The 22,882-nt window shown below is 41.3% G+C and overlaps 1 protein-coding gene across 4 annotated transcripts in view; it reads right to left on the bottom strand.

The window, feature by feature from the left end:
* Positions 1-22,610, bottom strand: part of AKAP7 (A-kinase anchoring protein 7) — a 96,541-nt gene extending 73,931 nt beyond the window's left edge. For 2 of the 4 annotated variants that reach the window (XM_071549087.1, XM_071549086.1), the window contains exons 1-5: positions 22,257-22,601; positions 17,303-17,446; positions 15,568-15,713; positions 6,335-6,471; positions 1,895-2,049 (exon numbers count right to left, since the gene is read on the bottom strand). In XM_071549087.1, coding sequence (XP_071405188.1) covers positions 1,895-2,049; positions 6,335-6,471; positions 15,568-15,713; positions 17,303-17,446; positions 22,257-22,413 — 739 coding nt within the window. In that variant the 5' untranslated portion in view covers positions 22,414-22,601. Of the gene's footprint in view, positions 1-1,894; positions 2,050-6,334; positions 6,472-15,567; positions 15,714-17,302; positions 17,447-22,256 lie in introns of all 4 variants that reach the window. The other 2 variants (XM_071549085.1, XM_071549089.1) reach the window with 2 other exon arrangements.
* Between the last annotated feature and the right edge of the window lie 272 nt (positions 22,611-22,882).

Raw genomic sequence — 22,882 nt, 5'->3', positions numbered from 1 at the left:
TCATCATCATACCTGTCCTTTCCACTAATTTCCTATATAATAAAGCTATATACTTCTTTAATGTTCAGTGTTACATAATTACAGACCTAAAATGCTTTTTTGTGCCACAAGCATCAATACAAAAAGTGAATTTACTTTCATGAATTATATGTTACCCTTAAAGAAAGAATATTAGCACTTCAAGAAGGCACAAAAAGATACTCTGAAATCAGTAGCAATTCAAAAGTTACATTTATGCCAGTAGCTAAGAAATATTAAAAGTGAAGTCATACATATTAAACATTTTCATTTATTTTACCATTTTCTTCTGGCAATGTTTATCTCCCTCCCCTGTTTCAGAACTAAAACAAACATCCTGTAGAAGTGTAGACACAGAACAACAGGCCTAAGGCCAAGAAACTATCCACTGAATTGGCATATGTAAGCACTGAAATAAGAAACATTTTTAATAAACAGCAGTATTAAGTGAAGATAATAAAATACACCTGTAGTTCTAATACAAGCAAAGAATGCTCACTAGTGAGTATCAGAAGTTATGCTTCACAAAGAAAACATAGATTTGTTTCTTTGTTAAATTTGACTATACTATGAATTTGTCCCCTAGGAAGGCTTGTCAAACTGAAAAACAAAGGCGGAACTCCGATCTCATATCTACTTGTCTAATTCTGACCAAAACCTGGTTCACTAATCTGTTTAGAAAATCACTTATAACAAATTCTTTCATTTTCTATAGTTAAAAAATATTTGGCTCTCCACATCATGGAGTCCTTAACTATAAACTTCTCAAAATCAAAAGTTGCTGTCACTAACAGAAACCATTCATCTACTGTCACAAGATGTACTGAAAGGGAATCCTGTTTATGCACTATCTTACTGTTTATAAAACAGGACAGACACCATTCACACAGTTCTGTCACCTACAACAGAAACGTAAAGACAAACACAAAGACAAGGATAAGGAAGCATGTAATCCAAAAAATTGAAGAAATATTTGGTAGATTCAATCTCTGAAGTAAGTATGGGATTATCTGACCACTGAAGCTTCTCTGAAACTGTAAGAACTGTTCAGTTTCTACAATATTGAACATTAGGAATATTTCCCTATCAAGCACTGCATAAAATAATAAAGCATTGCTCAGTAACAGCATGAGCAATTTGGTAAGCTGAAAAGATTACAATCTTCTAGTCAACCTTACTTTAAAATGTAAGTTAAAAAATACTAAATGTTTTCCAAAGGCACTTCAAAATGAAAACAATGAATTGATGGAGAAAACACTGTATCAATAAATACGTTTTTCCATCTTTTCCTCTATACTGGACTGCAAAGAGGTAGTGCTACAGCAACAATCTTTGCCACTCTGCAAAATGTCTTATATGGGTTATTGCACTATTAAAAAATGGTGCGACCTCACATTCCTCAGAGCACAAAAGATAATTCATCAATACTGAAAAACTCTTTTAAAAAGTCTTTCCAAGGAATAGTTGGAATTGCCGGAATAGTTTTAAAGGACACCAATGAATTAGAGACAGTACTGTTCTCTGAGAATTTTTTTTAAATATCTGTAAACAACATAGTTTAAGTCCAGAGTCATAGGCAGATAAAAAAATGGACTAAAACAAGGTAGCTTGGAGTTCTTTCCATTCCATCTACAAATCTGTACTATAATTTTTATATATACTAAATAAAAACATATCAGAGAACAGTACTGTCTGTAATTCATTGATATTCTTTTGAACTACACAAAGTATGCTAGAAAATTCATTTTGTAGCCTTTACAATTGTTAAAGGCAAATGAGTATTGACTAAATCAGCACCAACTTATCTTTGTACTCCATTTTCATTTAGGTTGTCAGAAAGTCTGTAAAGCACTTAAACTAGATTGGCAAGTTGTACCTGCTATTTCCACAAGTATAGTTGCATTTTCTGCCAACTTCACAAATCCAACTTGATTTCTGAAGTGATCAATTCCTTGAAAAGACAAATCCACTCTTTTTCCTTTCAGGAGATCTTCTAAAAAAACCTTGCTGTCTGAAAGAGCACCAACTGCTCTGTCAAGAGAAAAGAAAATATCTATGTCAAATACATTTGTAATGTTAACATTGCTATTAATCATTATATCAAAAAATGTAGCACAGTTTTTTTAGTAGCAATTTATTATCTACTCAGGTACTTTGGCATTACTTCCTATCAATACAGTCAGTATTAATATTATTACCATTTTATAAAGGTAAATCATACACTGTGCTGTAAACCATAGAAATAATAAGGCAGATTTAATAGCAGGTTTAATTCCTCAAAAGAATTTACCTCAGTCCTCAAGGTAACCAGATACTAAAATGATAGTGTCCCTATTACTTTGTGCATCCCATTTAAATAAGATGATTACTTGGAAGAATGGTATTTTTCATTCTTAAATTAATTAACATTTTTCCTCTTCTGATAGGTCAATTGAACTGTCTTAGATTCTGCTTCATACAAAGTTACTACACGTGTTAGTTAATACTATAAACAGAAGTTTCAAAGAAGTTTCACAGAATATTCTGAGTTGGAAGGGACTCACAAGGATCATCAAGTCCAGCTCTTAACTGAATGGCCCATATGGGGATGAAAATCGTGATCAGTGACACTACATATATAATGATAAAACTACATAAAAACTACAGTTAAGCTAATTGAAAACTGTACTATCTAAACTTCTGCCTACTTTTTGTAAGAACTAAAAGGCATGTCCACAATAACTAAAGTAACAGGTCGAACTTGGTAACCTTTTCATCATCATTTTAATTAGCCACATCAACTGTATGTACAAGTACATGAAATAATTGTTTTGACCTTCACTTGAAGTGATTCAAATGCTAAACAAAAACCACATAAACATTCCTAGTGTTTTCTAAAAGATCTCTTACATGCTCAGTTTTTAACTCTATTCAGCAAAACTGGATTCAACCTTCCCTAAACTGATACAGACTTTATAAACGCTAGATGGCAGTATTAGGTTTAAAACGCTCAAACAAGGTAATTTTGCTTTTTCTGTCCTAGCTGGAGGGAAGTCATCACCATGATTTCTACACCAGGTTAAATTATATTATTTATGCCTGTACAGTTACAAGCAGCTTCACACATTTTTACTGTGTTTAACAAGATGGACTCTTGATGAGAACTATGCTTTAATTGAAACCTAGGCCAGATTAAGAAAGACATTGAGGTTGCTTACATGACAAAATATCCTTGCTTGGTAAGAGTCCTCCTGTGGTCTTTTTATAGGGCTTGAATCTACAACCTAGAAGCACTTTAGCTCCTTCATAACCACTTTAAACAACAATGCCATTACTTGTTCCCCGGCAAAGATACTTTACTGTGAGCATAGTCTCTGTCACTTACCTATCCTTTTATCACTGTTAGACAAGCCTGTTCCTGTGTGTTCCCTATGTGCTATATTTCAAGACCTCTCAAAACCACCAACTAATACTGGTTATACCTGTCAGATTACTTCACACATAATCATGTGTAGGTTTATTTACAACATGAAACTGAAAATTGGTCCAAAAAAAGCACATATATTTCAATCAAATACATTGAGTCAAACTTGCAGTTGGCTTTCAAGTTATGAATCATGCACATATCTAAAAGCCATCTCTAGAGTTTTTACATACAAGAACTGGTACACAGAGAGTCACAGAAAGCTCTGTTCCTAAGCTGAACAAAAATTTGTATTTCCATACTGTATGGTTGGCTGCTGAACTCACTGACCAGCTCAAGTCTACCTGATGAACTCTATGAAAGGTCAATTCAAACAGTGCATTGTGTTTTCAGTTCAGCACCGTGGCACTGAAGATTGAGTTCTACTTTTTCTTTTATATATAATGCTGCAAACACTAAAATATTTGGAAAAACAGTTGTCATCTTGGGTTTTGTTCTTTATCAACCACTTTATAGTGTCTAACAATTGCTTTGTAAGAATAATGCACAAGGACAAATACTTCCATTGAAGTGAATAGCAAAAAACACAACAGTGGTATTTTCTTATTATTCCATACCAAGTGGTATTTACAATGACAACAAGCAGTTACACACAGTGCAACTAACCCACAGAGATACTTTACAGGCATTTTGATTAAAAGTGGAAAAAGGAAATAAAAAAAAACTAATTAAACTACATATTCCAAGTGAATACAACCTAGACTTACAGAAGCAGTGCCTGTCCTTCTTCTGTTTTGTTTGAGCAGTTAAAATTCATGTAGTTTCTTCCTAGAAATTTCCGAGTTGTTAATTTTAATTTCTTGTTAGAAAACACAATCTTGCAAAAAAGCCAAACTGAATTCTTTCAGCTCTCTTATTTATAATGAAAAGGTGAGATTCACAGAGTCTTTGACAGAAAACAAGCAAGAAAAACTTGACACTATAATCTCATAAAGAAGGCATTTACTGCGAAGGCAGGCATCCTGATTTCTAGCACCTGATCCCATGACTATGCATAGTTAGCATGGATTAGACCTCCTTTGCTTGAAGGGAGTGCTGTCATGACTCTTGTTTGTTTGCTTACTTGCTTGCTTTCTAGCTTCAAAATCTCACAATCTTGATTTCATATAGCCCTACAAAAAGAGATGTAAAGTGTATTCATGAAGGCTAGATCACAGTCAATCAGTTAGGAAACTCACATGGAAACTGCAGGTCTGGATTCCCTTAGAAAGAGCAGCCTAGAATACAGATCTTCCATTTTCAGGGTGAAAGCTGTATGTACTAAAATACCATACAAAGGGCTTTGTGCCGAATTGAATGTTATGTTTAGCACATTCTTATCACGCATTTTGACTTCAAATAGCATTCAACACATTTCATTTCTGTATAGACAGAGGCACTATTGTGCAAACACAGTAGAAAAACTGTAGATATCTAAGTAACTTAATGGATCCAAACCTAAGGATCTGTGAACTCTGAGGTGCCCAGTTGACTAGCTGCACTTTGTTTCAGAGATTACGCTCCCTCTACATTGCACACAGGTTCTTTTGCCAGGCTGGATCTTGGTTTCTTTCCATTACTCTGGTATCAAAAATTGGTGAAGCAAATAAAGGAAAAGTCAGCTTTTTTACTCTTTGAGTTCTCTCATGGTTAAACAAAATCCCTCAGTTATGAAAATAAAAAGAAATCCCATATAAAAGAACATGCAATCTAGAATACCTGAGGATAGCTGAGCTAGAAACCTATAGAAGGCATCTGGCCAGGGAAGGGGTGAATCTCTGAGGAAGCTGCTGCTGACTAGAGGACAGTCCTGAGTGCCTGGACTGTAGAGTTCTGCTGGGAGAGGCAGAGAAGAACTCCGTAAGTCAGTGCTTCAGTGGAAGTCAGAGAGTGAAAGCCGAGAAGGAGCTCAAAGAGTAGCAGAACATCCTGAATTTAATAATATTTGTTTTGCAGTTTTGGACTCCAAAAAATACTTGGGAGGAGTCATATTTCCTTTGACATAGGTTCTCACATTTCCTTTGTAAAAAGTTCATCCTTCAAACCCTTTCAAAAAGAATCTCACACAAACAGTTGGTGATTGTTCTCACTGATTTTCAGGTGCTATCAGTTCGCTCATGAACCTGGCAGGAGGAAGCTTGTGTGCTTCCTCCTGGAAACAAAGGCACATGGAGAGGGGAGGGAATCCATCAGATCTGATATTCTTTGCTTGCCTTTCTATTCTCTGATCCTGGCTGTTTCTCTCCCTTTAGATCAGACTGTTGGTTATGAAGATGCTGACAGATTTGCATCTTCCCAGGAGAGGCAGGAGTGTAGAGGCCTCAAGGATATGACATTCAAGGAAACAGGAGTGAAAAACAAGCAAGATAACTGAATTAGATATATTTATCTCTCATTATTTAGGTATGTCATATATTTTTAGCCAAAATACTCCTACTTATGAGAAGTATGCCTTTGACTACTGCATGGCTCCTATATACTATTTTGGATTCTCACATTCTTATGAGCAATTTGCACTTTAATAGATTTTTAATTCCCATGTTAGTCTGGTCAGTGCCCCCTACACCAAACCATTGTTTTAAAATAATTACTTTAGCAAACGAGATTTGTGCATGCCAAGTTCAGCACCCAGTAAGAAAAATGCAAGGGAAAAATGCATAATTTTTTCAAAGCCCATGACATGCCATAAGTTATGAAAATCGCTGATATTAAGATTAGCATTTTAAAACCAACATGAATTAAATGTTCAATAACCCTGTAATTTAGAGTTGTGTATTGCAAAAAAAAAAAAGCATCAGTTAACCCTTCCAGTACTTTTGTGAATACACCCAGCAAAATTACCAGTATATACTTAATTTAACACTAAATACCTACGTGCTAATTTCTTCTTCATTGGATAAATGCATCACTAACATAGTGACATGCAATGAGCCAGAGCGAACCATTACTTTGGAAAGCCTTTGATCCTTTTGTATTATTGCATCTTGGACAGCCTGAACACTGACAGTAATCTGTGAAGAAAGACAGAAACAACAGTTAGCCATTACAACTACTGTATCCCATCATGCAAGAGAACAAGAAAGTACACAAATTGAAATCAAATGTTTATGTAGAAACCATTCGAGCAGAAGAAAGTTTTATCCTCTGACAAGGTTGTACTAACTGACCTCAGGGAACCCCAACTGGGCACTAATGGAGTGACTGGACATTCCCCATCACATTTTAGTAGGAGCTTCTTGAATAAGTATGATAAATCCCTGAAGGAGATTCAGATTATCCAGTTTTACGCTGCCAGTAATACCAATAAAAGGCTTCTGCAAGGAATTTCTCTGCCAACTTTGCTAAACTTGTATGTTGCTATGTGCAGAAAAGTGACTGGAAAAACAAAGAGATCTTTGCAGGATCGGGCACATACAAAACAGGAATATTCAGTAAATACTTTGTAGCGATATCCTATTTGCAATTTTGATTATACTGTCCAATAGACAAATATAATTTATATACTCTTCAAACGTACTTCAACAAACCTCCATGTAAGATGCATTCAGTTCTAACTTCGTCAGTCTTTCTCTTTAAAACTGGAATAACATTTTCTTCATTAAAAATTATTTATATAGTATCATAGAATCATAGAATCAATTGGGTTGGAAAAGACCTCGGAGATCATCGAGTCCAACCCTTGGTCCAACTCTAGTCCATTTACTAGATCATGGCACTCAGCGCCACGTCCAATCTGCGTTTAAAAATCTCTAGGGATGGTGAATCCACCACCTCTCTGGGCAGCCCATTCCAATGCCTGATTACTCTCTCTGGAAAGAATTTTTTTTCTGATATCCAACTTAAATTTCCCCTGGCAGAGCTTAAGCCCGTGCCCCCTTGTCCTATTGCTGAGTGCCTGGGAGAAGAGACCAGCCCCCACCTGGCTAGAACTTCCCTTCAGGTAGTTCTGGACAGTGATGAGGTCACCTCTGAGCCTCCTCTTCTCCAGGCTAAACAACCCCAGCTCCCTCAGCCTCTCCCCATAGGGCTTGTGCTCCAGTCCCTTCACCAGCCTTGATGCTCTTCTCTGGACTCGCTCCAGCACCTCAATATCCTTTCTGAACTGAGGGGCCCAGAACTGAACACAGTACTCAAGGTGCGGCCTCACCAATGCAGAGTCCAGGGGAAGGATCACTTCCCTGGTCCTGCTGGCCATGCTATTTTTGATACAGGCCAGGATCCCATTGGCCTTCTTGGCCACCTGGGCACACTGTTGACTCATGTTGAGCTTCCTGTCAATTAGTACTCCAAGGTCCCTTTCCGTCTGGCTGCTTTCCAGCCACTCTGTCCCCAGCCTGTAGCGCTGCAGGGGGTTGTTGTGGCCAAAGTGCAGGACCCGGCACTTGGCCTTATTGAACTTCATCCCATTGGAATCAGCCCATCTCTCAAATCTATCCAGATCCCTCTGCAGAGCCCTCCTGCCTTCCAGCAGGTCGAGTGTCCCTCCCAGCTTGGTGTCATCAGCAAATTTGCTGATGATGGACTCAATCCCCTCATCTAAATCATCAATAAAGATGCTAAACAGGACTGGACCCAACACAGACCCCTGGGGAACACCACTGGTGACTGGCCGCCAGCTGGATGCAGCTCCGTTCACCAGCACTCTCTGGGCCCGACCCTCCAGCCAGCTCTTAATCCAGGAGAGGGTACACTTGTTCAGGCCATGGGCTACCAGCTTTTCCAGGAGTATATTATGGGAGACAGTGTCAAAGGCCTTGCTGAAGTCCAGGTACACCACATCCACAGCCTTCCCCTCATCCACCAGGTGGGTCACCTGATCGTAAAAAGAGATCAGGTGGTCAGACAGGACCTGCCCCTCCTAAACCCATGCTGGCTGGGTCTAATCCCTTGTCCACCCTGAAGGTGCTGTGTGATTGCAATCAGGATGAACTGCTCCATAACCCTGCCAGGCACGGAGGTCAGGCTGACAGGCCTGTAGTTGCCAGGGTCCTGCTTGCAGCCCTTTTTGTGGATTGGGGTGACATTGGCCAACCTGCAATCACCTGGGACCTCCCCCGAGAGCCAGGACTGTTGGAAGATGATGGAGAGCGGTTTGGCAAGCTCTTCTGCCAGCTCCCTCATCACCCTGGGATGGAACCCATCTGGTCCCATAGACTTGTTAGGATCCAGCTGGCTCAGTAACTATATCCTCCTGGAATACAGGCTATTCAACTCCCTCTCCCTGTCTACCAGCTCCAGAGGCCAGTTGTCTTGAGGGCCACCTGTCTTACTAGTGAAAACTGAGGCAAAGTAGGTGTTAAGTACCTCAGCCTTCTCCTCATCTTCCTTAACTATATTTCCCTCCAAGTCCAACAGAGAATGGAGGTTTTCCTTGTCCCTCTTTTTGTTATTAATGTATTTATAAAAGGACTTTTTGTTATCCCTAACTGAAATAGCCAAATTTACTTCAAATTCCACTTTTCTTTCCCTAATTTTTTTCCTGCGTGACCTAGCTCTATCTGTAAATTCTTCATAAGTAGCCAGCCCTTTCTTCCTCAGTCTGTAAACTTTCTTTTTATCCCTCATTTCTTTCAGAATCTCCCTATTTAACCAAGCTGGCCGTCTTCCCCTCCGGCTGGCCTTTCGGCACACTGGTATAGCCTGTTGCTGTGCACTCAAAATTTCCTTCTTGAAACATGTCCATCCCTCCTCGACCCCCTTGCCTTTAAGGGTTGTTTCCCAGGGTATGCTCTGAATCAGTTTTTTGAATAGGCCAAAATCTGCTCTCTGGAAGTCCAAAGTAGAGGTTTTAATGGTGGCTCTCCTTACATCCCTGAGGACTGAAAATTCTATTATTTCATGGTCACTATGCCCCAGGCGGCCTCCAACCACTACATCATCTACCAGCCCCTCTCTGTTTGTAAACAGTAGGTCTAGTGGGGCCTTACTCCTGGTAGGCTCATTTACCAGTTGATGAAGGAAATTGTCCTCTATACACTCCAGGAACCTCCTAGACTGCCTCTTCTCTGCAGTATGAAGCTCCCAGCAGATATCTGGCAGGTTAAAGTCACCCACAAGAACAAGGGCTGGAGATTTTGAGACATCCGCCAGCTGCTTGTAGAATAATTCATCTCCTTCATCATCCTGGTTGGGTGGTCTGTAACAGACTCCCACAAGGGTGTCAGCCTTGTTGGCCTTGCCCCTGATTCTGGCCCACAGGCACTCAAACCTTGTCACTGCTGACCTCAACTTCAACAGAGTCAAGAGACTCTCTAACATATAAAGCCACCCCTCCACCTCTCCTTCCCTGCCTGTCCTTTCTGAACAGCTTGTAGCCCCCCATAGCAGCACTCCAGTCATGTGAGTCATCCCACCATGTTTCTGTGACAGCAACTATGTCATAGTTTTCCTGCTGCACTATGTCTTCCAGCTCCTCTTGTTTGTTTCCCATACTGCGTGCATTGGTGTACATGCACTTCAGCTGGGCCATTGATTTCATTCTCAACTCGGGCTCTACACCCTTAGGCTTATCTCTGGAGAGCCCAGTTTCAGTCCCTTCCCCCTTCAAACCTAGTTTAAAGCCCTCCTAACCAACCCTGTCAACTTACGGGCTACAGTTCTTTTGCCTTTCCTAGATAAATGAAGCCCATCTGCTTTGACGAGACTGGGCAACACGGAGTTTGCCCCATGATCAAAAAACCCAAAATTTTGACGATAGCACCATCCCCTAAGCCACCTATTGGTAAGCTGGGCTTTCCTAAACCTCTCCTCATTCATCCCAGCTAGCACAGGAACTGAGGTATTTACTACCTGTGCTCTTGTCCCATGAAGAGATCGGGTCAGTGCCTTGAAATCTTTTTTAGTTACTCTGGTACTCCTTTTATTAATGTCATCACTTCCAACCTGGACAACCAACAGCGGGTAATAGTCTCAGGGTTGGATAAGCTTAGGAAGTCTTTTGGTAATATCCCTCACCCTGGCCCTGGGAAGGCAGCAAACTTCCCTGTGGGATGGGTCTGGCCAACACAGAGGGCCCTCAGTTCCTCTCAGAAGGGAGTCACCGATTACAACAACCCTTCTCTTTTTCCTCTCACCTGTAGTTGTAACCCGTCCAATAGACTGGGGGTAACCAGAAGACCTTGTAGACAGATCCTCCTCCTGACTGTCCTCCAACAGCCAGTCTGAGTCCAGGGCCATATACCTGTTTTTTAAGGGCACCTTGGCAGGTGAAATGGGTCAAGAGGAGGTGTTTTTGCCTCTACGACCAGGCACCTGTTTCCATTCGTCCCCATCCCTATGGTCTGTTCTGTCTGCCTGATGGCAGGAGGGGCTGGGCTTCACCACCTCCTGCTGGGCTTCCTTAGGAGTGGAAAGGGTGTGACTCCACCAGTCAATTTCCCTTTCACTCTCCCTTATGTTTCTGAGCCTATCCACCTCTTCCTTTAGCTCTGCCATCAGACACAGCAAATCGTTCATCTGCTCACATTGTATGCAGGTGCTTTTCACACTGTCCTCTGGTAGTAGGTCCAGGCTCAAACAGTCTACGCAGCCAGAGGCCTGAGTGGCTGCATCCTTTTTAGAGGGTTCTGTCTGTATTGACACCCCTCTACTGGTAACAGGAGCAACAGCTTTCATTTTTTTTTTTTGGGGGGGGGGAGGCATGACTGCCTTGAGCTGTGGGGAAAGGTAGAAAGGAGAAACAAACAAACAGAGAAAAAAAAAAGCTGCAGAAATACCTAGGCTTATGCCCTGCCTGTTCGCCCTGCCTGTGCAAACTGCCTGCAAACTGCCATGCCACGCCCTCACTGATGTGCCACACCCCTGTTTGCCCCCTCCTGTTCAATGCGCTCCAGGTCGCCTGCGCTCCCTAGAGATGTTTTTAAAGCCTCTCACTCTCCTGCTAACGAGCAAGCCACGCCTCCAACTCCCCTCTGAGTCACCTGCTGATAGCTGAAGGAGCAGCAAACAAAGCCGGCCAGGAAATGAGCTAAGCAGCTCCCTTCCCTCCCTTTAAAGCCTTCTCACTCTCCTGCTAACGAGCAAGCCACATGGTTTTACATGCTCTATAAATTGTATCCAAAATGTGTACTGTGCTTGACATTATGCTAGTTGTTCTTGAATATGTTAGTGAAAATTAAATCAAATCCAATAATCTTGACCATCTGACAAAATAAGCTATTCTTTAAGCATGGTAAACAAACACATTACAGACAAATCATCTGTGGTGTATAAAGTCTAAAAGAAGCATGTATGAAACTTCAATTTCATTTTTTTTTTGTTTATTTATATGAAACTCAGTGGTGAATGTTTCAAAAATATACTGTACATACTGACTTCTGTAAGATCACCATAAGTAGCTCTTAGGTTAAAAATAAAAAATGAGCTTTGTAATATTTTGGTAGCTCTGTTCAGTATTTTTCTGACCAAATTTCTTAAGATGAGTTTTGCCATGCAGGAGTTTTACCTAATGTGCCATAGATACCAATTAGTGTCCTAAAAATGTAACTAAATTATAACTCAAAGGAACCAATGCTAGAGAGGGTAGGTAGGAGGACAGAAGATAAAAGCCACTTGACAGAAAAGGTGGTATGGTGTCTACAAAATCACAAGTGTCTTGGGCAGTGTAAGATATACAAAGAAAATTCCACCAACATTTTATCATAAATCATGTTGTAGTAAGACCATCTTCATATGGCAGAACTGACCTTATCCTGGATAAAGAACACTTATATTGTCTCGGATATGGGATAAATTTAACCCACATTTAAGCAAAAAACTTGCAAACATAATCCTCAGTAATCACAAAGCATTGACTGAATAATTATTTAACTTTATAAACTAAAGCCAATGCAGTTATCCTGGTAAAGGAAAAGAGATAAAATTCAAAAATTCATAGACTATGATATTAATTACAACTATTGCTTCTAAATTTAATTTGTACCTGTGAGCTGTCAAAGATAAAAATATAAATCTAAGTGTACAAGCACTTCAGAGTACAGAAGACAGATGTGGAACTGTGTTACAGTACAAAAAACTATCCTAGCTCTTAAAGAGATCTGTGTTATTCAGCATTTAGATCAGCTGCCAATACCCCACATCCCCTTATCCATATAGTTTCCTTCAGCAGTAATTCCAGGTCCCTTCCTGCTCATGTCCTAAAACACCTGAAGCTCCCTCACATAGTTCAGTTCTGGCTTGGGCAAGAAGCAACACATGCTGGCTCATCTCCATCTACAAGGCATTGATGGGCTGATAAACACACAGAGACTCATTTGTCAGCTGGCAGGTCTAGGACAGGCAACTGCCACACACACACTACACTCTTCCACACAAGCCTGTTCTTTCAAGGCTTGCTCTTTTATACAAGCACCAATTGCACAAAAGCTGTAGGAAATTAGTACCTTTGACAGGTCAATTTTTCTGTCCAAACTTGGACAACAGGTTGAAAACCCACAGCAGGTTCAACACCCACAAAAACCCAACAGACAGGCTCGCACCTGTATAAACTCTCTTAAGAAGCCAAACCAGAAACCTAACAAATAACATGGCTTTGGAACAGGGTTAAGTCCAAAGATGGCCAGTCAGCAGTTCCAGAGAGTAGCTGCTGCTGAAGCCATAAAGAAAAGTATAAAAGACCTGCCTTTTGGATACAGGTAAAAGAAAAAGAAGACTGAACATGTTCTCTCTCTCTGGTTCAGTGACAATGGTCTACACAATCAACATTATTTGCAAAGGAAAAAAACGTTTTCAAGTACATCTTTCTGAATTTCAGAAATTTCTTTGTAAAATGTTTTCCCAGAAGTTATGTGATCAAAATGTAACACAACAGCTGTAGAACAGGTGTGCCAACACAATGCATATTACAACTTCGAATTTGTTCTGTTTTCTATAATAAATAAAAGGTGCAATTAACGTTTGAGTGTACTGAATTTTAATTAAGCAAACTAGGACTCCTCCAATGCTGTATAAGAAGTTATGACTCATGGCATAAATAAAAACTTTAAATTGCTATTAAAGCTGTTATTTACATTTCCTTACAAAGTTTTATGTTTCCTTACAAGGGTTATGTTTCAACTGCTATCATGCTATTTATTTCCACTTAAGATTTCCTAACTTAATTAAAAGACGTGTTCGAAGGCAGATTATATCAACAATTCCCCCCTTCATTTTTTTTTAAAACACTCCAAAAAAAAGGTCTCAAATACTGATTTCAATGTCCTTTCTCCCATTACTTAAAATAAGTTATTCTGCAAAAGCAACAGAGTAACACTGTTTTGCTTATTTCAAGGATGCTACTAGTAAGTAAATATAAAGACCAAAAGCTTTAACAATTTAACAGATCAATTATAATTACAATCAAGACTGGAGGACCCTGAAAGGCTAACCTACCAAGTGGTAACAAACCACATAAGTCGTAACTTTGAAAAAAATCCAAACCAACAAACGAACAGAAAAGGATACAATGATTGTTATCCATATAACTATTTTTGCACAAGTAATAATGCAAGGTTCAATAAAAAATTCAAAATTAATGGAACGATACCTTTTATTTCTGAAGATTCAAAACATACTTAAAATGAAAACCAGTAAACTGTTCAACTTCCAAGAGGAACAGTTCATTAAAAGTTTCAGAAATATCCTTTATTACAAAATGTCTCTCTGTATAAAATTTAAATTATTACATAAAATATGAAGCAAGAGTACTAATGCCTAAAATATTTCACTGGAATAAAATCAGATCTTGAAAAAAATAAAGGTCTCCCATTACTAACTGAAATAAGTACAGCATTTGCCAGATTCCCTCTGGTTATTAGGAAACCAGGTGTCAAAGTTTTAGCTAATGTTGCCTATACAAATTCCAATGTGTATTTTCTACTTCCAGAACAACTCTCCCTCTAAGGCAAATACAAACAAAACTTTCTAGCAAAGTCCTGGAATTTCCAAATGCTCTGATATTTAATTTAAAGAGTTGTTTCTTTACCTCTGTAAATGATACAAGACTAAAATACATGACATATAAAAAAGCATGCATAGTTAAGGCCTTTCGAACCAGCCCTTAAATATAATGATTTTGAGCAGAAATTCACAATCATCAGATTATATAACCCCTGCATTACGCTTGCACTTGTTGTATCATGGAACAGACAAGAGGAAAAGACATTTCATAAAATGACAGCACAAAAGATATTCCACAGTATTTGTATCAGAGTATTCTGTATCTTACAAACCCAGCCCTTACAATCCTTTCTTCACATAGTATGTTTTGAAGAATCAAATACTGCACTGTGATTTTCAAATCTACTTTGATTTAATTTCATTTTATATCCTCTTAATCTTCTTTTACTTTCTTAGAGAACAGATAGCACAGATGTAGGGTGAGTCCAAATTCACCTGAGATAGCTCCTGATATCAAAAAAAGAAATCCAACTAAATCTGCAAATGACATTAAACTGCTCAGTTCAACTTTTTAAACATAATGTGCCTACTTTCCTTGTTTCAGACACAACAGGTATCAAAGACGTAGCAGAGACAACCCACAGCATATAAGAAATCGTTCTCATTTACTGCCTAAATGAGATGACTCATCCTAACTGCAAGAAAAGACATTTTCTTAAAGACCTCTGCACTTCTTGAATCCATTTGAACAACCTCACTAAAACAATAGTTGTTTGAATTTTAAACGAGATGATCAATTTTACTGAAAAATGTTAAGCTATAAGCTGCTAAATTAAAACTGAATAGATCCAAATACTAATTCCTATCTATAAGGTAAGCTAAAAATCTTGCTGGAGATTTTCTTAATAAATTAAGTAGGAATATCTCTTTTCCTTATTCTAAGTGAATGACAAAATAAGCAATACTGTAACAGTACAGAGGAGAAATTTCAGCCAGCTTTAGGCAAAATAATGTGAAATCTGTAAGACCGACAAACTGAATAAGTTTCCTAGTCTTTTCCAGATAAGCACTTATATTCACAAAAATATTACCTAAAGTTAGTCTTTGAATAGATTGCTAATATTCCTTTAAAAATACCTGAAAAAAACTTGTTTTGCACCATATCAAACACTGTCCTTTTTATAAACTAAGTAATTCTGGTTATACTGAATTAATATAATAAAGAATATCACCTCTGGATTAGTAATTGGAAGAGAAATGAAATAATTCGGCTGACATTGTTTATTCTTTTTCTTCTTCCTCTCAATGCCTTCTTCAATTTCCCTTCCAGTAGTCCTCTTTCTTTTCTTTTTAGTATTTATTTCAGAGGTTGCGTGCACTGAAGAAAAAAGAAATTACTTTCAGCATACAGACATACCAAAACAAAGATACTCTTCATCTCGCACCAAGAGGAGCTGGACTTCTGGAGCATGTCGTCCCCCTCATCTGATCTGCCCATCCTCTGAACTGTCTGACTGGGATCCTACTCCAACCTGAATTAATGTAGTCATACAAGTGGAGAACCACACTTGAACTAACAGCCTACACCTCTAAGCAGGGCTTATAAACTGCTAAGATAGATGGGTGGCTTCCAAACTACCATGCTGCATTTCCCCCAACATATGCTGCAGTGCAATAGGCCTGCAAATTGTCTACAATTGAACTAGAGCAAAAGGGCCAATATTAAGCCTCGAAAATCCCATGCATGCTGCATTTTGAAATATAAAATACAATAATACATAGTTATTGAAGTAAAAAGTTGTAGTAGACTAAGACTGGCCAACCTATAGTTCAGTCCAGAATAAAACTTCATCCCAGATAGATCTACTCTCTACCTCCTCCTTCCCAAAGACACCTTCCAATATAGTGAAAGAAAAGTGTGTGTCCTTAATTCTTCCTTTGCACCCTAAGTTATTTTTCTCTCAGCTTATTTCCTTGAGCCTTTACAGATCCTCTCCCATCATGTGGCATGATACATACTCGGAAGGTGATGAGGCTGAAGACATCCACTGTCCAAGGTGTACTTCTAGTCCCATGCTGGGAACACACATATTGAAAGACAGCTCATAAAAGCCATCACTTGAGAAGCTCATATACAGTAATGTAAATTGACATATGAAATGTCTTCACTCTGTGACTCATTGCTCCAAAGGATAACAAGTGGGTGAATTTTTAATATGCTCAAGTGTTTGCAAGATTGAATACTATTAAGAGAGGTTCTGGACTGAAACCTCTTTGCAGGGAGACTGTCCATGTGTACAGCCCACTCGTATGTGCTGTATTGGGTCTGGCTGAGATGGAGTTCATTTCCCCATAGCAGCTTGACAGTGCTGTGCTTTGCATTGGAAGCCAGAAAGGTGTTAGTAAAACACCAGTGTTTTGGCTCCTGCTGAGCAGTGCCAGCACAGCACCAGGAGGGTCTCAACATTCCTTCCCCACCCAACTGAGGGGTTAGGTTACACAAGCAGGCCAACTGATCCAAATAACCAAAAGGATATTCCATACCACAGGACACCAGCTTAGATACAAAAGCTAAGGAAAGGAGGAGGAAGGGGGGGCATTCATGATTTACAGTGTTTGCCTTCTGAGCAACCATTATGCACACTGAAGCCCTGCTACCCAGTAAGTAGCTGAACATCACTTGCTAACAGGAAGTAGAGAACAAACCTTGTTATTTTCTGCTTTGCTTGTGGATGCACAAACTTTCACTTTTGCTTTAGCAAATTACCTTATCTCAACCTACAAGACATCTTCCATCTTATTCTCTCCCCTCTCCCCTGTCCTGCTGGGAAGGGGAGTCATAGAGCAGCTGGTTGTGCACTTGGTGTGCAGCCAAGGTCAACCCTCCACATGTGCCAACTGGCAGGACCAAGAAATGAGTGCATGATGTGTCTCTACTTTCACATTACTTCAGTTTAATGTACTTACTAGCACATTCATCTTCAATATCTGTGTCAACAAAAGGCATTTCTGCCATTAGAGTGTCTACTGAATTGGCAGCACAGAGCTCTTCCATCGGTTGTGTCTTACTCTCTTTAAAGATATCCTTTTGCTGTACATTTTCCAGGCCATCTGTAATGTATTTAAAATAATACACTGGGTCTTATTTTTTATTTTAAACAGCTAAGAGACATTATATGCAAGCAACATACCAAGTATACATTTATCAGCAAATAAATATTGGCGTATAACCCCCTTAAGGATCCTGTTCTTCTTCCTTGTCAACAGATCAGTAAAAATACTTTAATGTTTTATGTGGAATAGCAAAAAGAGAGAGTTCAGCCTTCGATATTTTAGTAACTTATAGTCTTGTTTGGTTCCAAGTAAATGCAATTACATGCAAAAAAAAAAGGTTACTTATAACTGAGAATAAAAAGATGTAAGTCTTCAGACAACACATAAAGTTCATTTTACATAACAGTAATGGCATATGAAAATCAGTGCAGACAAACACTGGCAAATGAATTCCATTATAAACACACTGAAAATGAGGCATGGAGAATCTGGAAGGGAATCCTACTATTCCACATAAAACAAAGGCTTCTCAGCTGACTACAACATTCAGGAACGAGATGATTATTCTATTCCTGCATCTCCCACACAGTACAGAATGTTTTGGATAGCAATGGTCTGAACGTGCCATTTGGTACAGACTTTTAGTATTTAAGCTAAAGAAGGAACCAATATAAATCAAAATACATCTTGCATGTAACAAGATACACATGAAGCTCTGTCTCAAAGTAATAACTGCAAAAACAGAACAATCTCCACTAACAAGTTTTTTCAAGTCTTTTTCCCCAAGAGTACCAACTAAGCATGAGTCATTTCCTTATGTCTGCTTCATGTTTCTGCACCAGTAAACTCTAATATCCCCATATTAAGTTATACCTTAAAAGAAAGAAAAATTAAAATCTTTACTAGCAGCAAACAATGTGCATATAACCAGGCACCCAGCAATACTCTTTTGGGACAACTTCACAATGGGATTACTGTAGTGGAAGAAGCCTTATGTCAGAATTGCAGTTTATCCCAGGTCAGCTCATTACTACAGACAATGCACTTTGGAAAGCTCCTCTTCTGACCAGTGCAGATAGCCCAAATCTGGCCCAAGAGGAAAATTCAGCAGCAAAAGTGCCGGCTATGTTCTTGTGGCATGCAAGGCTATACTTGTATAAAATCAATATAGGTGATTATCATCCTGTGGAATGTTTCTTGCACATATCACTTTATGCTAGGGAAGATAAGTAGAAGAACAACCTGATTAAATGCTAATTCACTCCAGGCTAAAGTAGGGAGGTATAAATCATTCTGTGGTTGTAGTCTGACACCTAACTTTATCCCCAAGGCTATTCAAAGAAAATAAAGTATTTAGATTTCTTGCTTGTTCCCCCTGTAGAAACTAAAGAACTATGCATAACAAACAGATGTTACAGCAATAACAAAATTATTACTTAACATTTAGATTAAAGATCCCATAAAACAAATTGTTGCTGCTGATGCCCAGGCATGCAGAAAACAACAACTGTGGATTCAAAGAGATCTCAAAGTGAAGGACAAGACAGAAGATGCATGAAACTGACAAACAAGTAGGTCAGTCTGGGGTAGAAAATTTAGCAAGAAGATTCAACAACACACAACCATAACCAGCTGGGAGCAAAGGGATTTGTTAAAGTATTGTCACCTACAGAACAAGGATTCAGATAAATCTGAGGCGTGTATATTCCAAATTACAGGTTTCCTTTCTTCCTAGTGTCCAACCTAAACCTGTCCTGGCACAGCTTAAGACTGTATCCTCTTGTCCTATTGCGCCCCTGCCTGGAAAAGAGGCCAATTCCCACCTCGCTACAATCTCCTTTCAGACAGTTGTAGAGAGCGATAAGGTCACCCCTAGGCCACCTCCAGGCTAAACAACCCCATCTCTTTCAGCTGCTCCTAATAAGACTTGTGCTCCACACCCTTCACCAGCTTTGCTGCCCTTCTCCAGACTTGCTCCAGCACCTCAATATCCTTCCTGAACTGAGGGGCCCAGAACTGGACTCAGCACTCAAGATGTAGTCTCACCAGTGCTGAGCCCAGGGGAAGAATTACTTCCCTAGTCCTGCTGGCCACATTATTCCTGATACAGACTAGGATGCCATTGGCTTTCTTGGCCACCTGGGTACACTGCTGGTTCATGTTCAGCTCGCTGTTGACCAGCACACCCAGGTCCTTTTCTGCTGGGCCACTTTCCAGTCGCTGCAGTGCTGCATAGCATTAATGTGGTCAAAGTGTAGGACTCGGCACTTGGTCTTGAGCATCTAAGTGGCACAGCAGGTCACTACCTACTTCCTCCTGGGTTACAGGGGGTCTATTCCACTTCCTGCCCCTGTCTACCAGCTCAGGGGGCCAGCTGTCCCGAGGATAACTGGTCTTACTGCAGAAGATTGAGGCAAAGAAGATACAGGTACCTCAGCCTTGTTCATGTCTTTGGTGACTCTATTCCCCTCCATGTTCAATAAGGAATGGAGGTTTTCTTTGGCCCTTCTTTTGTTATTAATGCATTTATTAAACCACTTTTTATTATCCTTTACAGAAGTGGCCAGATTAACTTCTAACTGAGCTCTTGTCTCTCTGATTTTCTCTCTACATGACAAAACAACACCCTTAATGACTTTTTGAGTTGGCTGCCACTTTTTCCACAAGTGATACATAGTCTTTTTTTTTCCTGAGTTCCTGCAAAAGCTCCCTATTCAGCCCGGCCAATCTTCTGCCCCACCACCTTTTCTTTTGGTGCACATGGACTGCCTATTCCCATGCCTTCAAGGTTTCTTTCCTGAAGTATGTCCAGCCTTCCTGGGCCCCACTGCTTCCCAAGTAACTCTCCAAATCAGTGTCCTGAATAGGACAAAGTCCACCCCCCAGAAGTCCAGGGTAGAGGTTTTGCTGATGCTGCTCTTCCCTTCACCAGGTATTGGAAAGTCTATCATTTCATGCTTGTTGTGACCAAGTTGGCCTCTGACCACCAAATCTCCCACCAGCCCTTCTCTATCTGTAAACAACAGGTCTAGTGGGGCCCACTCCTGGTAAACTTGCTAAATTAGCTGGGCCAAAAAGTATCTTCCAGTCACTCCAGGAACCTCCTACACTGCCTCCTCTCTGCTGAGTTTCTGGCAGACATCTGGCAGGTTAATGTCTTCCAAAAGAACAAGAGCTGGCAATCGTGAAATATCACCCAGCCACTTATAGGATACTCCATCTGCCTCTTCATCCAGGTTGGGTGGTCTATAACAGATTCCTACCAGGATATCCAGCTTACTAGCCTTCCCCCTGATTCTCACTCAACCTTGCTATCACTGTCCTTGAGCTCTATACAGTCAAAAGACTCCCTAGTATATAGAGCCACCCCACCACCTTTCCTTCCTTGCCTGTCCTTTCTGAAGAGTTTATAACCATCCACCGCAGCACTCCAGTCATGTGAGTCATCCCACCACGTTTCCATGATAGTGACTACATCATCACAGCTCTCCTGATGCACAGTGGCCTCCAGCACCTCCTGTTTGTTACCCACACAGAGTGCACTGGTGTACGTGCACTGCAGTTGGGCTGCCAATTTCACCCCTAACTCTGGCATGCCACCCCCAAGCTCATCTCTAGCAAGCCTGGTCTCACCCTTTCCCTCTTCAAACCCTCCTAATCAGTCAGCTCTGTCAACTCATGGTCTAGAATCCTTTTGCCCCTATTAGAAAGGTGAATTCCATCTGTCTCCAGCAGGCCTGGCATTGTATAAACTGCCCTATGATCAAAAAAAACAAAATTCCACTGATGGCACCAGTCTTCAAGCCACTTGTTGATCACGTGGGTCTTCCTGTTCATTTTGGCATTCTACCAAAGGAATCGAGACCACGACTTGTGCTCCTATCCCTTCAACCAGATGACACAGTACCTTGAAGTCCTTTATGACTACCCTAGTACTTCTTTCATCAACCTCATCCCTGCTGACCTGGACAACCAGCAGTGGACAGTAATCAGTGGGCCAAATTTGTCCAGAGAGTTTCCTGGTAATATCCCTTAACAGGTCTCAGAGAGGCAGCAGACTGCCCCGTGGGATGGGTCTGGTCTGGTCAGCACACAGGGCCTTTGGCTTCCCTCAGAAGTGAGTGACCTGCTACAACTACCCTTCTTTTTTTCTTAATATCTGCTTGTGATCTGTCTGCTTGACTGTTGATCTGGGAGACTCCCCAGAGAGACTTTCTTTTACACTGTGTCTGCCCGACCCTTGAGATCCAGGGCCGCAAATCTGTTCTATAAGGACACCTGGGAAGGCAAGGGATGCCTGGAGGGGATTCTTGTACCTCTTCGAGCAGGGACCTGTTTCCATTCCCCTCCATCTTTTAGGTCTCCTCCCAATGGCAAGAGGGTCGGGGCTCCTCTGACTCTTGCTAAGCTTGCATCCCATACTTTACATTCATATTTTTAATGAAAAAACAAACTTTGGAGACAGTTTAATTGAGACTTGCTGTAGAAATAGATGGACTTAGATTCGAGTTATTTTGAACCTCTGCTGTTGGCACTATTGTTTACAAAAATAAAAAAAAAAATAATAATAACAATAACGATAATAACAATAACAAATGTTGAGAGGGGGAATGGTGGGTTTAATATTCAGCCACGCCGGATGCTAGACTGTCTGGCAAGCCTGGGGACTGTGTGGGGCAGGCAGGGAAGCGCAGAGGACCCTTTGGCAACAGCTCACAGTCAGGCTGAAAAGTTTCCCCCTACATCGCTCCGCGACCCGCACGCAGCATCCTGCGGGACTCGCCACCGCCTCCCCCGCCGGCAGCGGGGCCTGGCAGGCGCTGCCCTGCTCTCCCTCCTCCCGCAGCATTGCCCCGCCGCCTCTCACCGTGCTCCGGGGCCGCTGGGGACCCATCGCCACCACCCCGTCCCGCCGGCGGCAGCGCCATGGGGCGCGGGAGTGCGGGCCGGGGCCGCCGGGCCAGCGGCGCCGCCCGCCGCGCCGAGCACAGCGCGGGGAGCAGCCGCAGCAGCAGCGTCCGCATGCCCGGCCGCGGCGAGCAGGGCTGCCCGGTGGGGCGCCGCGGGGCTGCCGGAGCGGGGCTGCCGGAGCCGCCGCGCCCCTCGGAGAGGCGGAGGGGCAACGAGGCCGTGCGGCCGTGGAACTACAGCTCCCGGCGTGCCCCGCGCCGGCATGGCGGGCATGGGGGCGCGGCACGTCCCTTCCCAGCTCGTCTTCTTTCGCCTTCTTCCCCTCTCGTCTCCTTCCCCCTTGCGCTCGGCGGGGCCGCCCCGCTCCCGGCCAGCAGCGTGTCCTGGGACGGGAGGGAGCCCGCGTGTCACGCGTTGCTGTCACTGGTTTCTGAAGGAGTAGTGGCCGCCCCGCTCCCCCCCTCTGGGGGTGCGCAGCCACGGGAGTGGCTTGGTGTGGCGTGACCCCAAAATAATCAGCTGTAGCATAGGGCTGCTGAGCAGTAATTAACAGTAATTTAGCTTCGGTCTGGGAAATCATAG

The sequence above is a fragment of the Pithys albifrons genome, chromosome 2 (assembly GCF_047495875.1).
Source record: "Pithys albifrons albifrons isolate INPA30051 chromosome 2, PitAlb_v1, whole genome shotgun sequence".
In the NCBI taxonomy this organism is placed as follows: Eukaryota; Metazoa; Chordata; class Aves; order Passeriformes; family Thamnophilidae; genus Pithys; species Pithys albifrons.
This window is presented reverse-complemented; position numbering and strand designations above follow the sequence as displayed.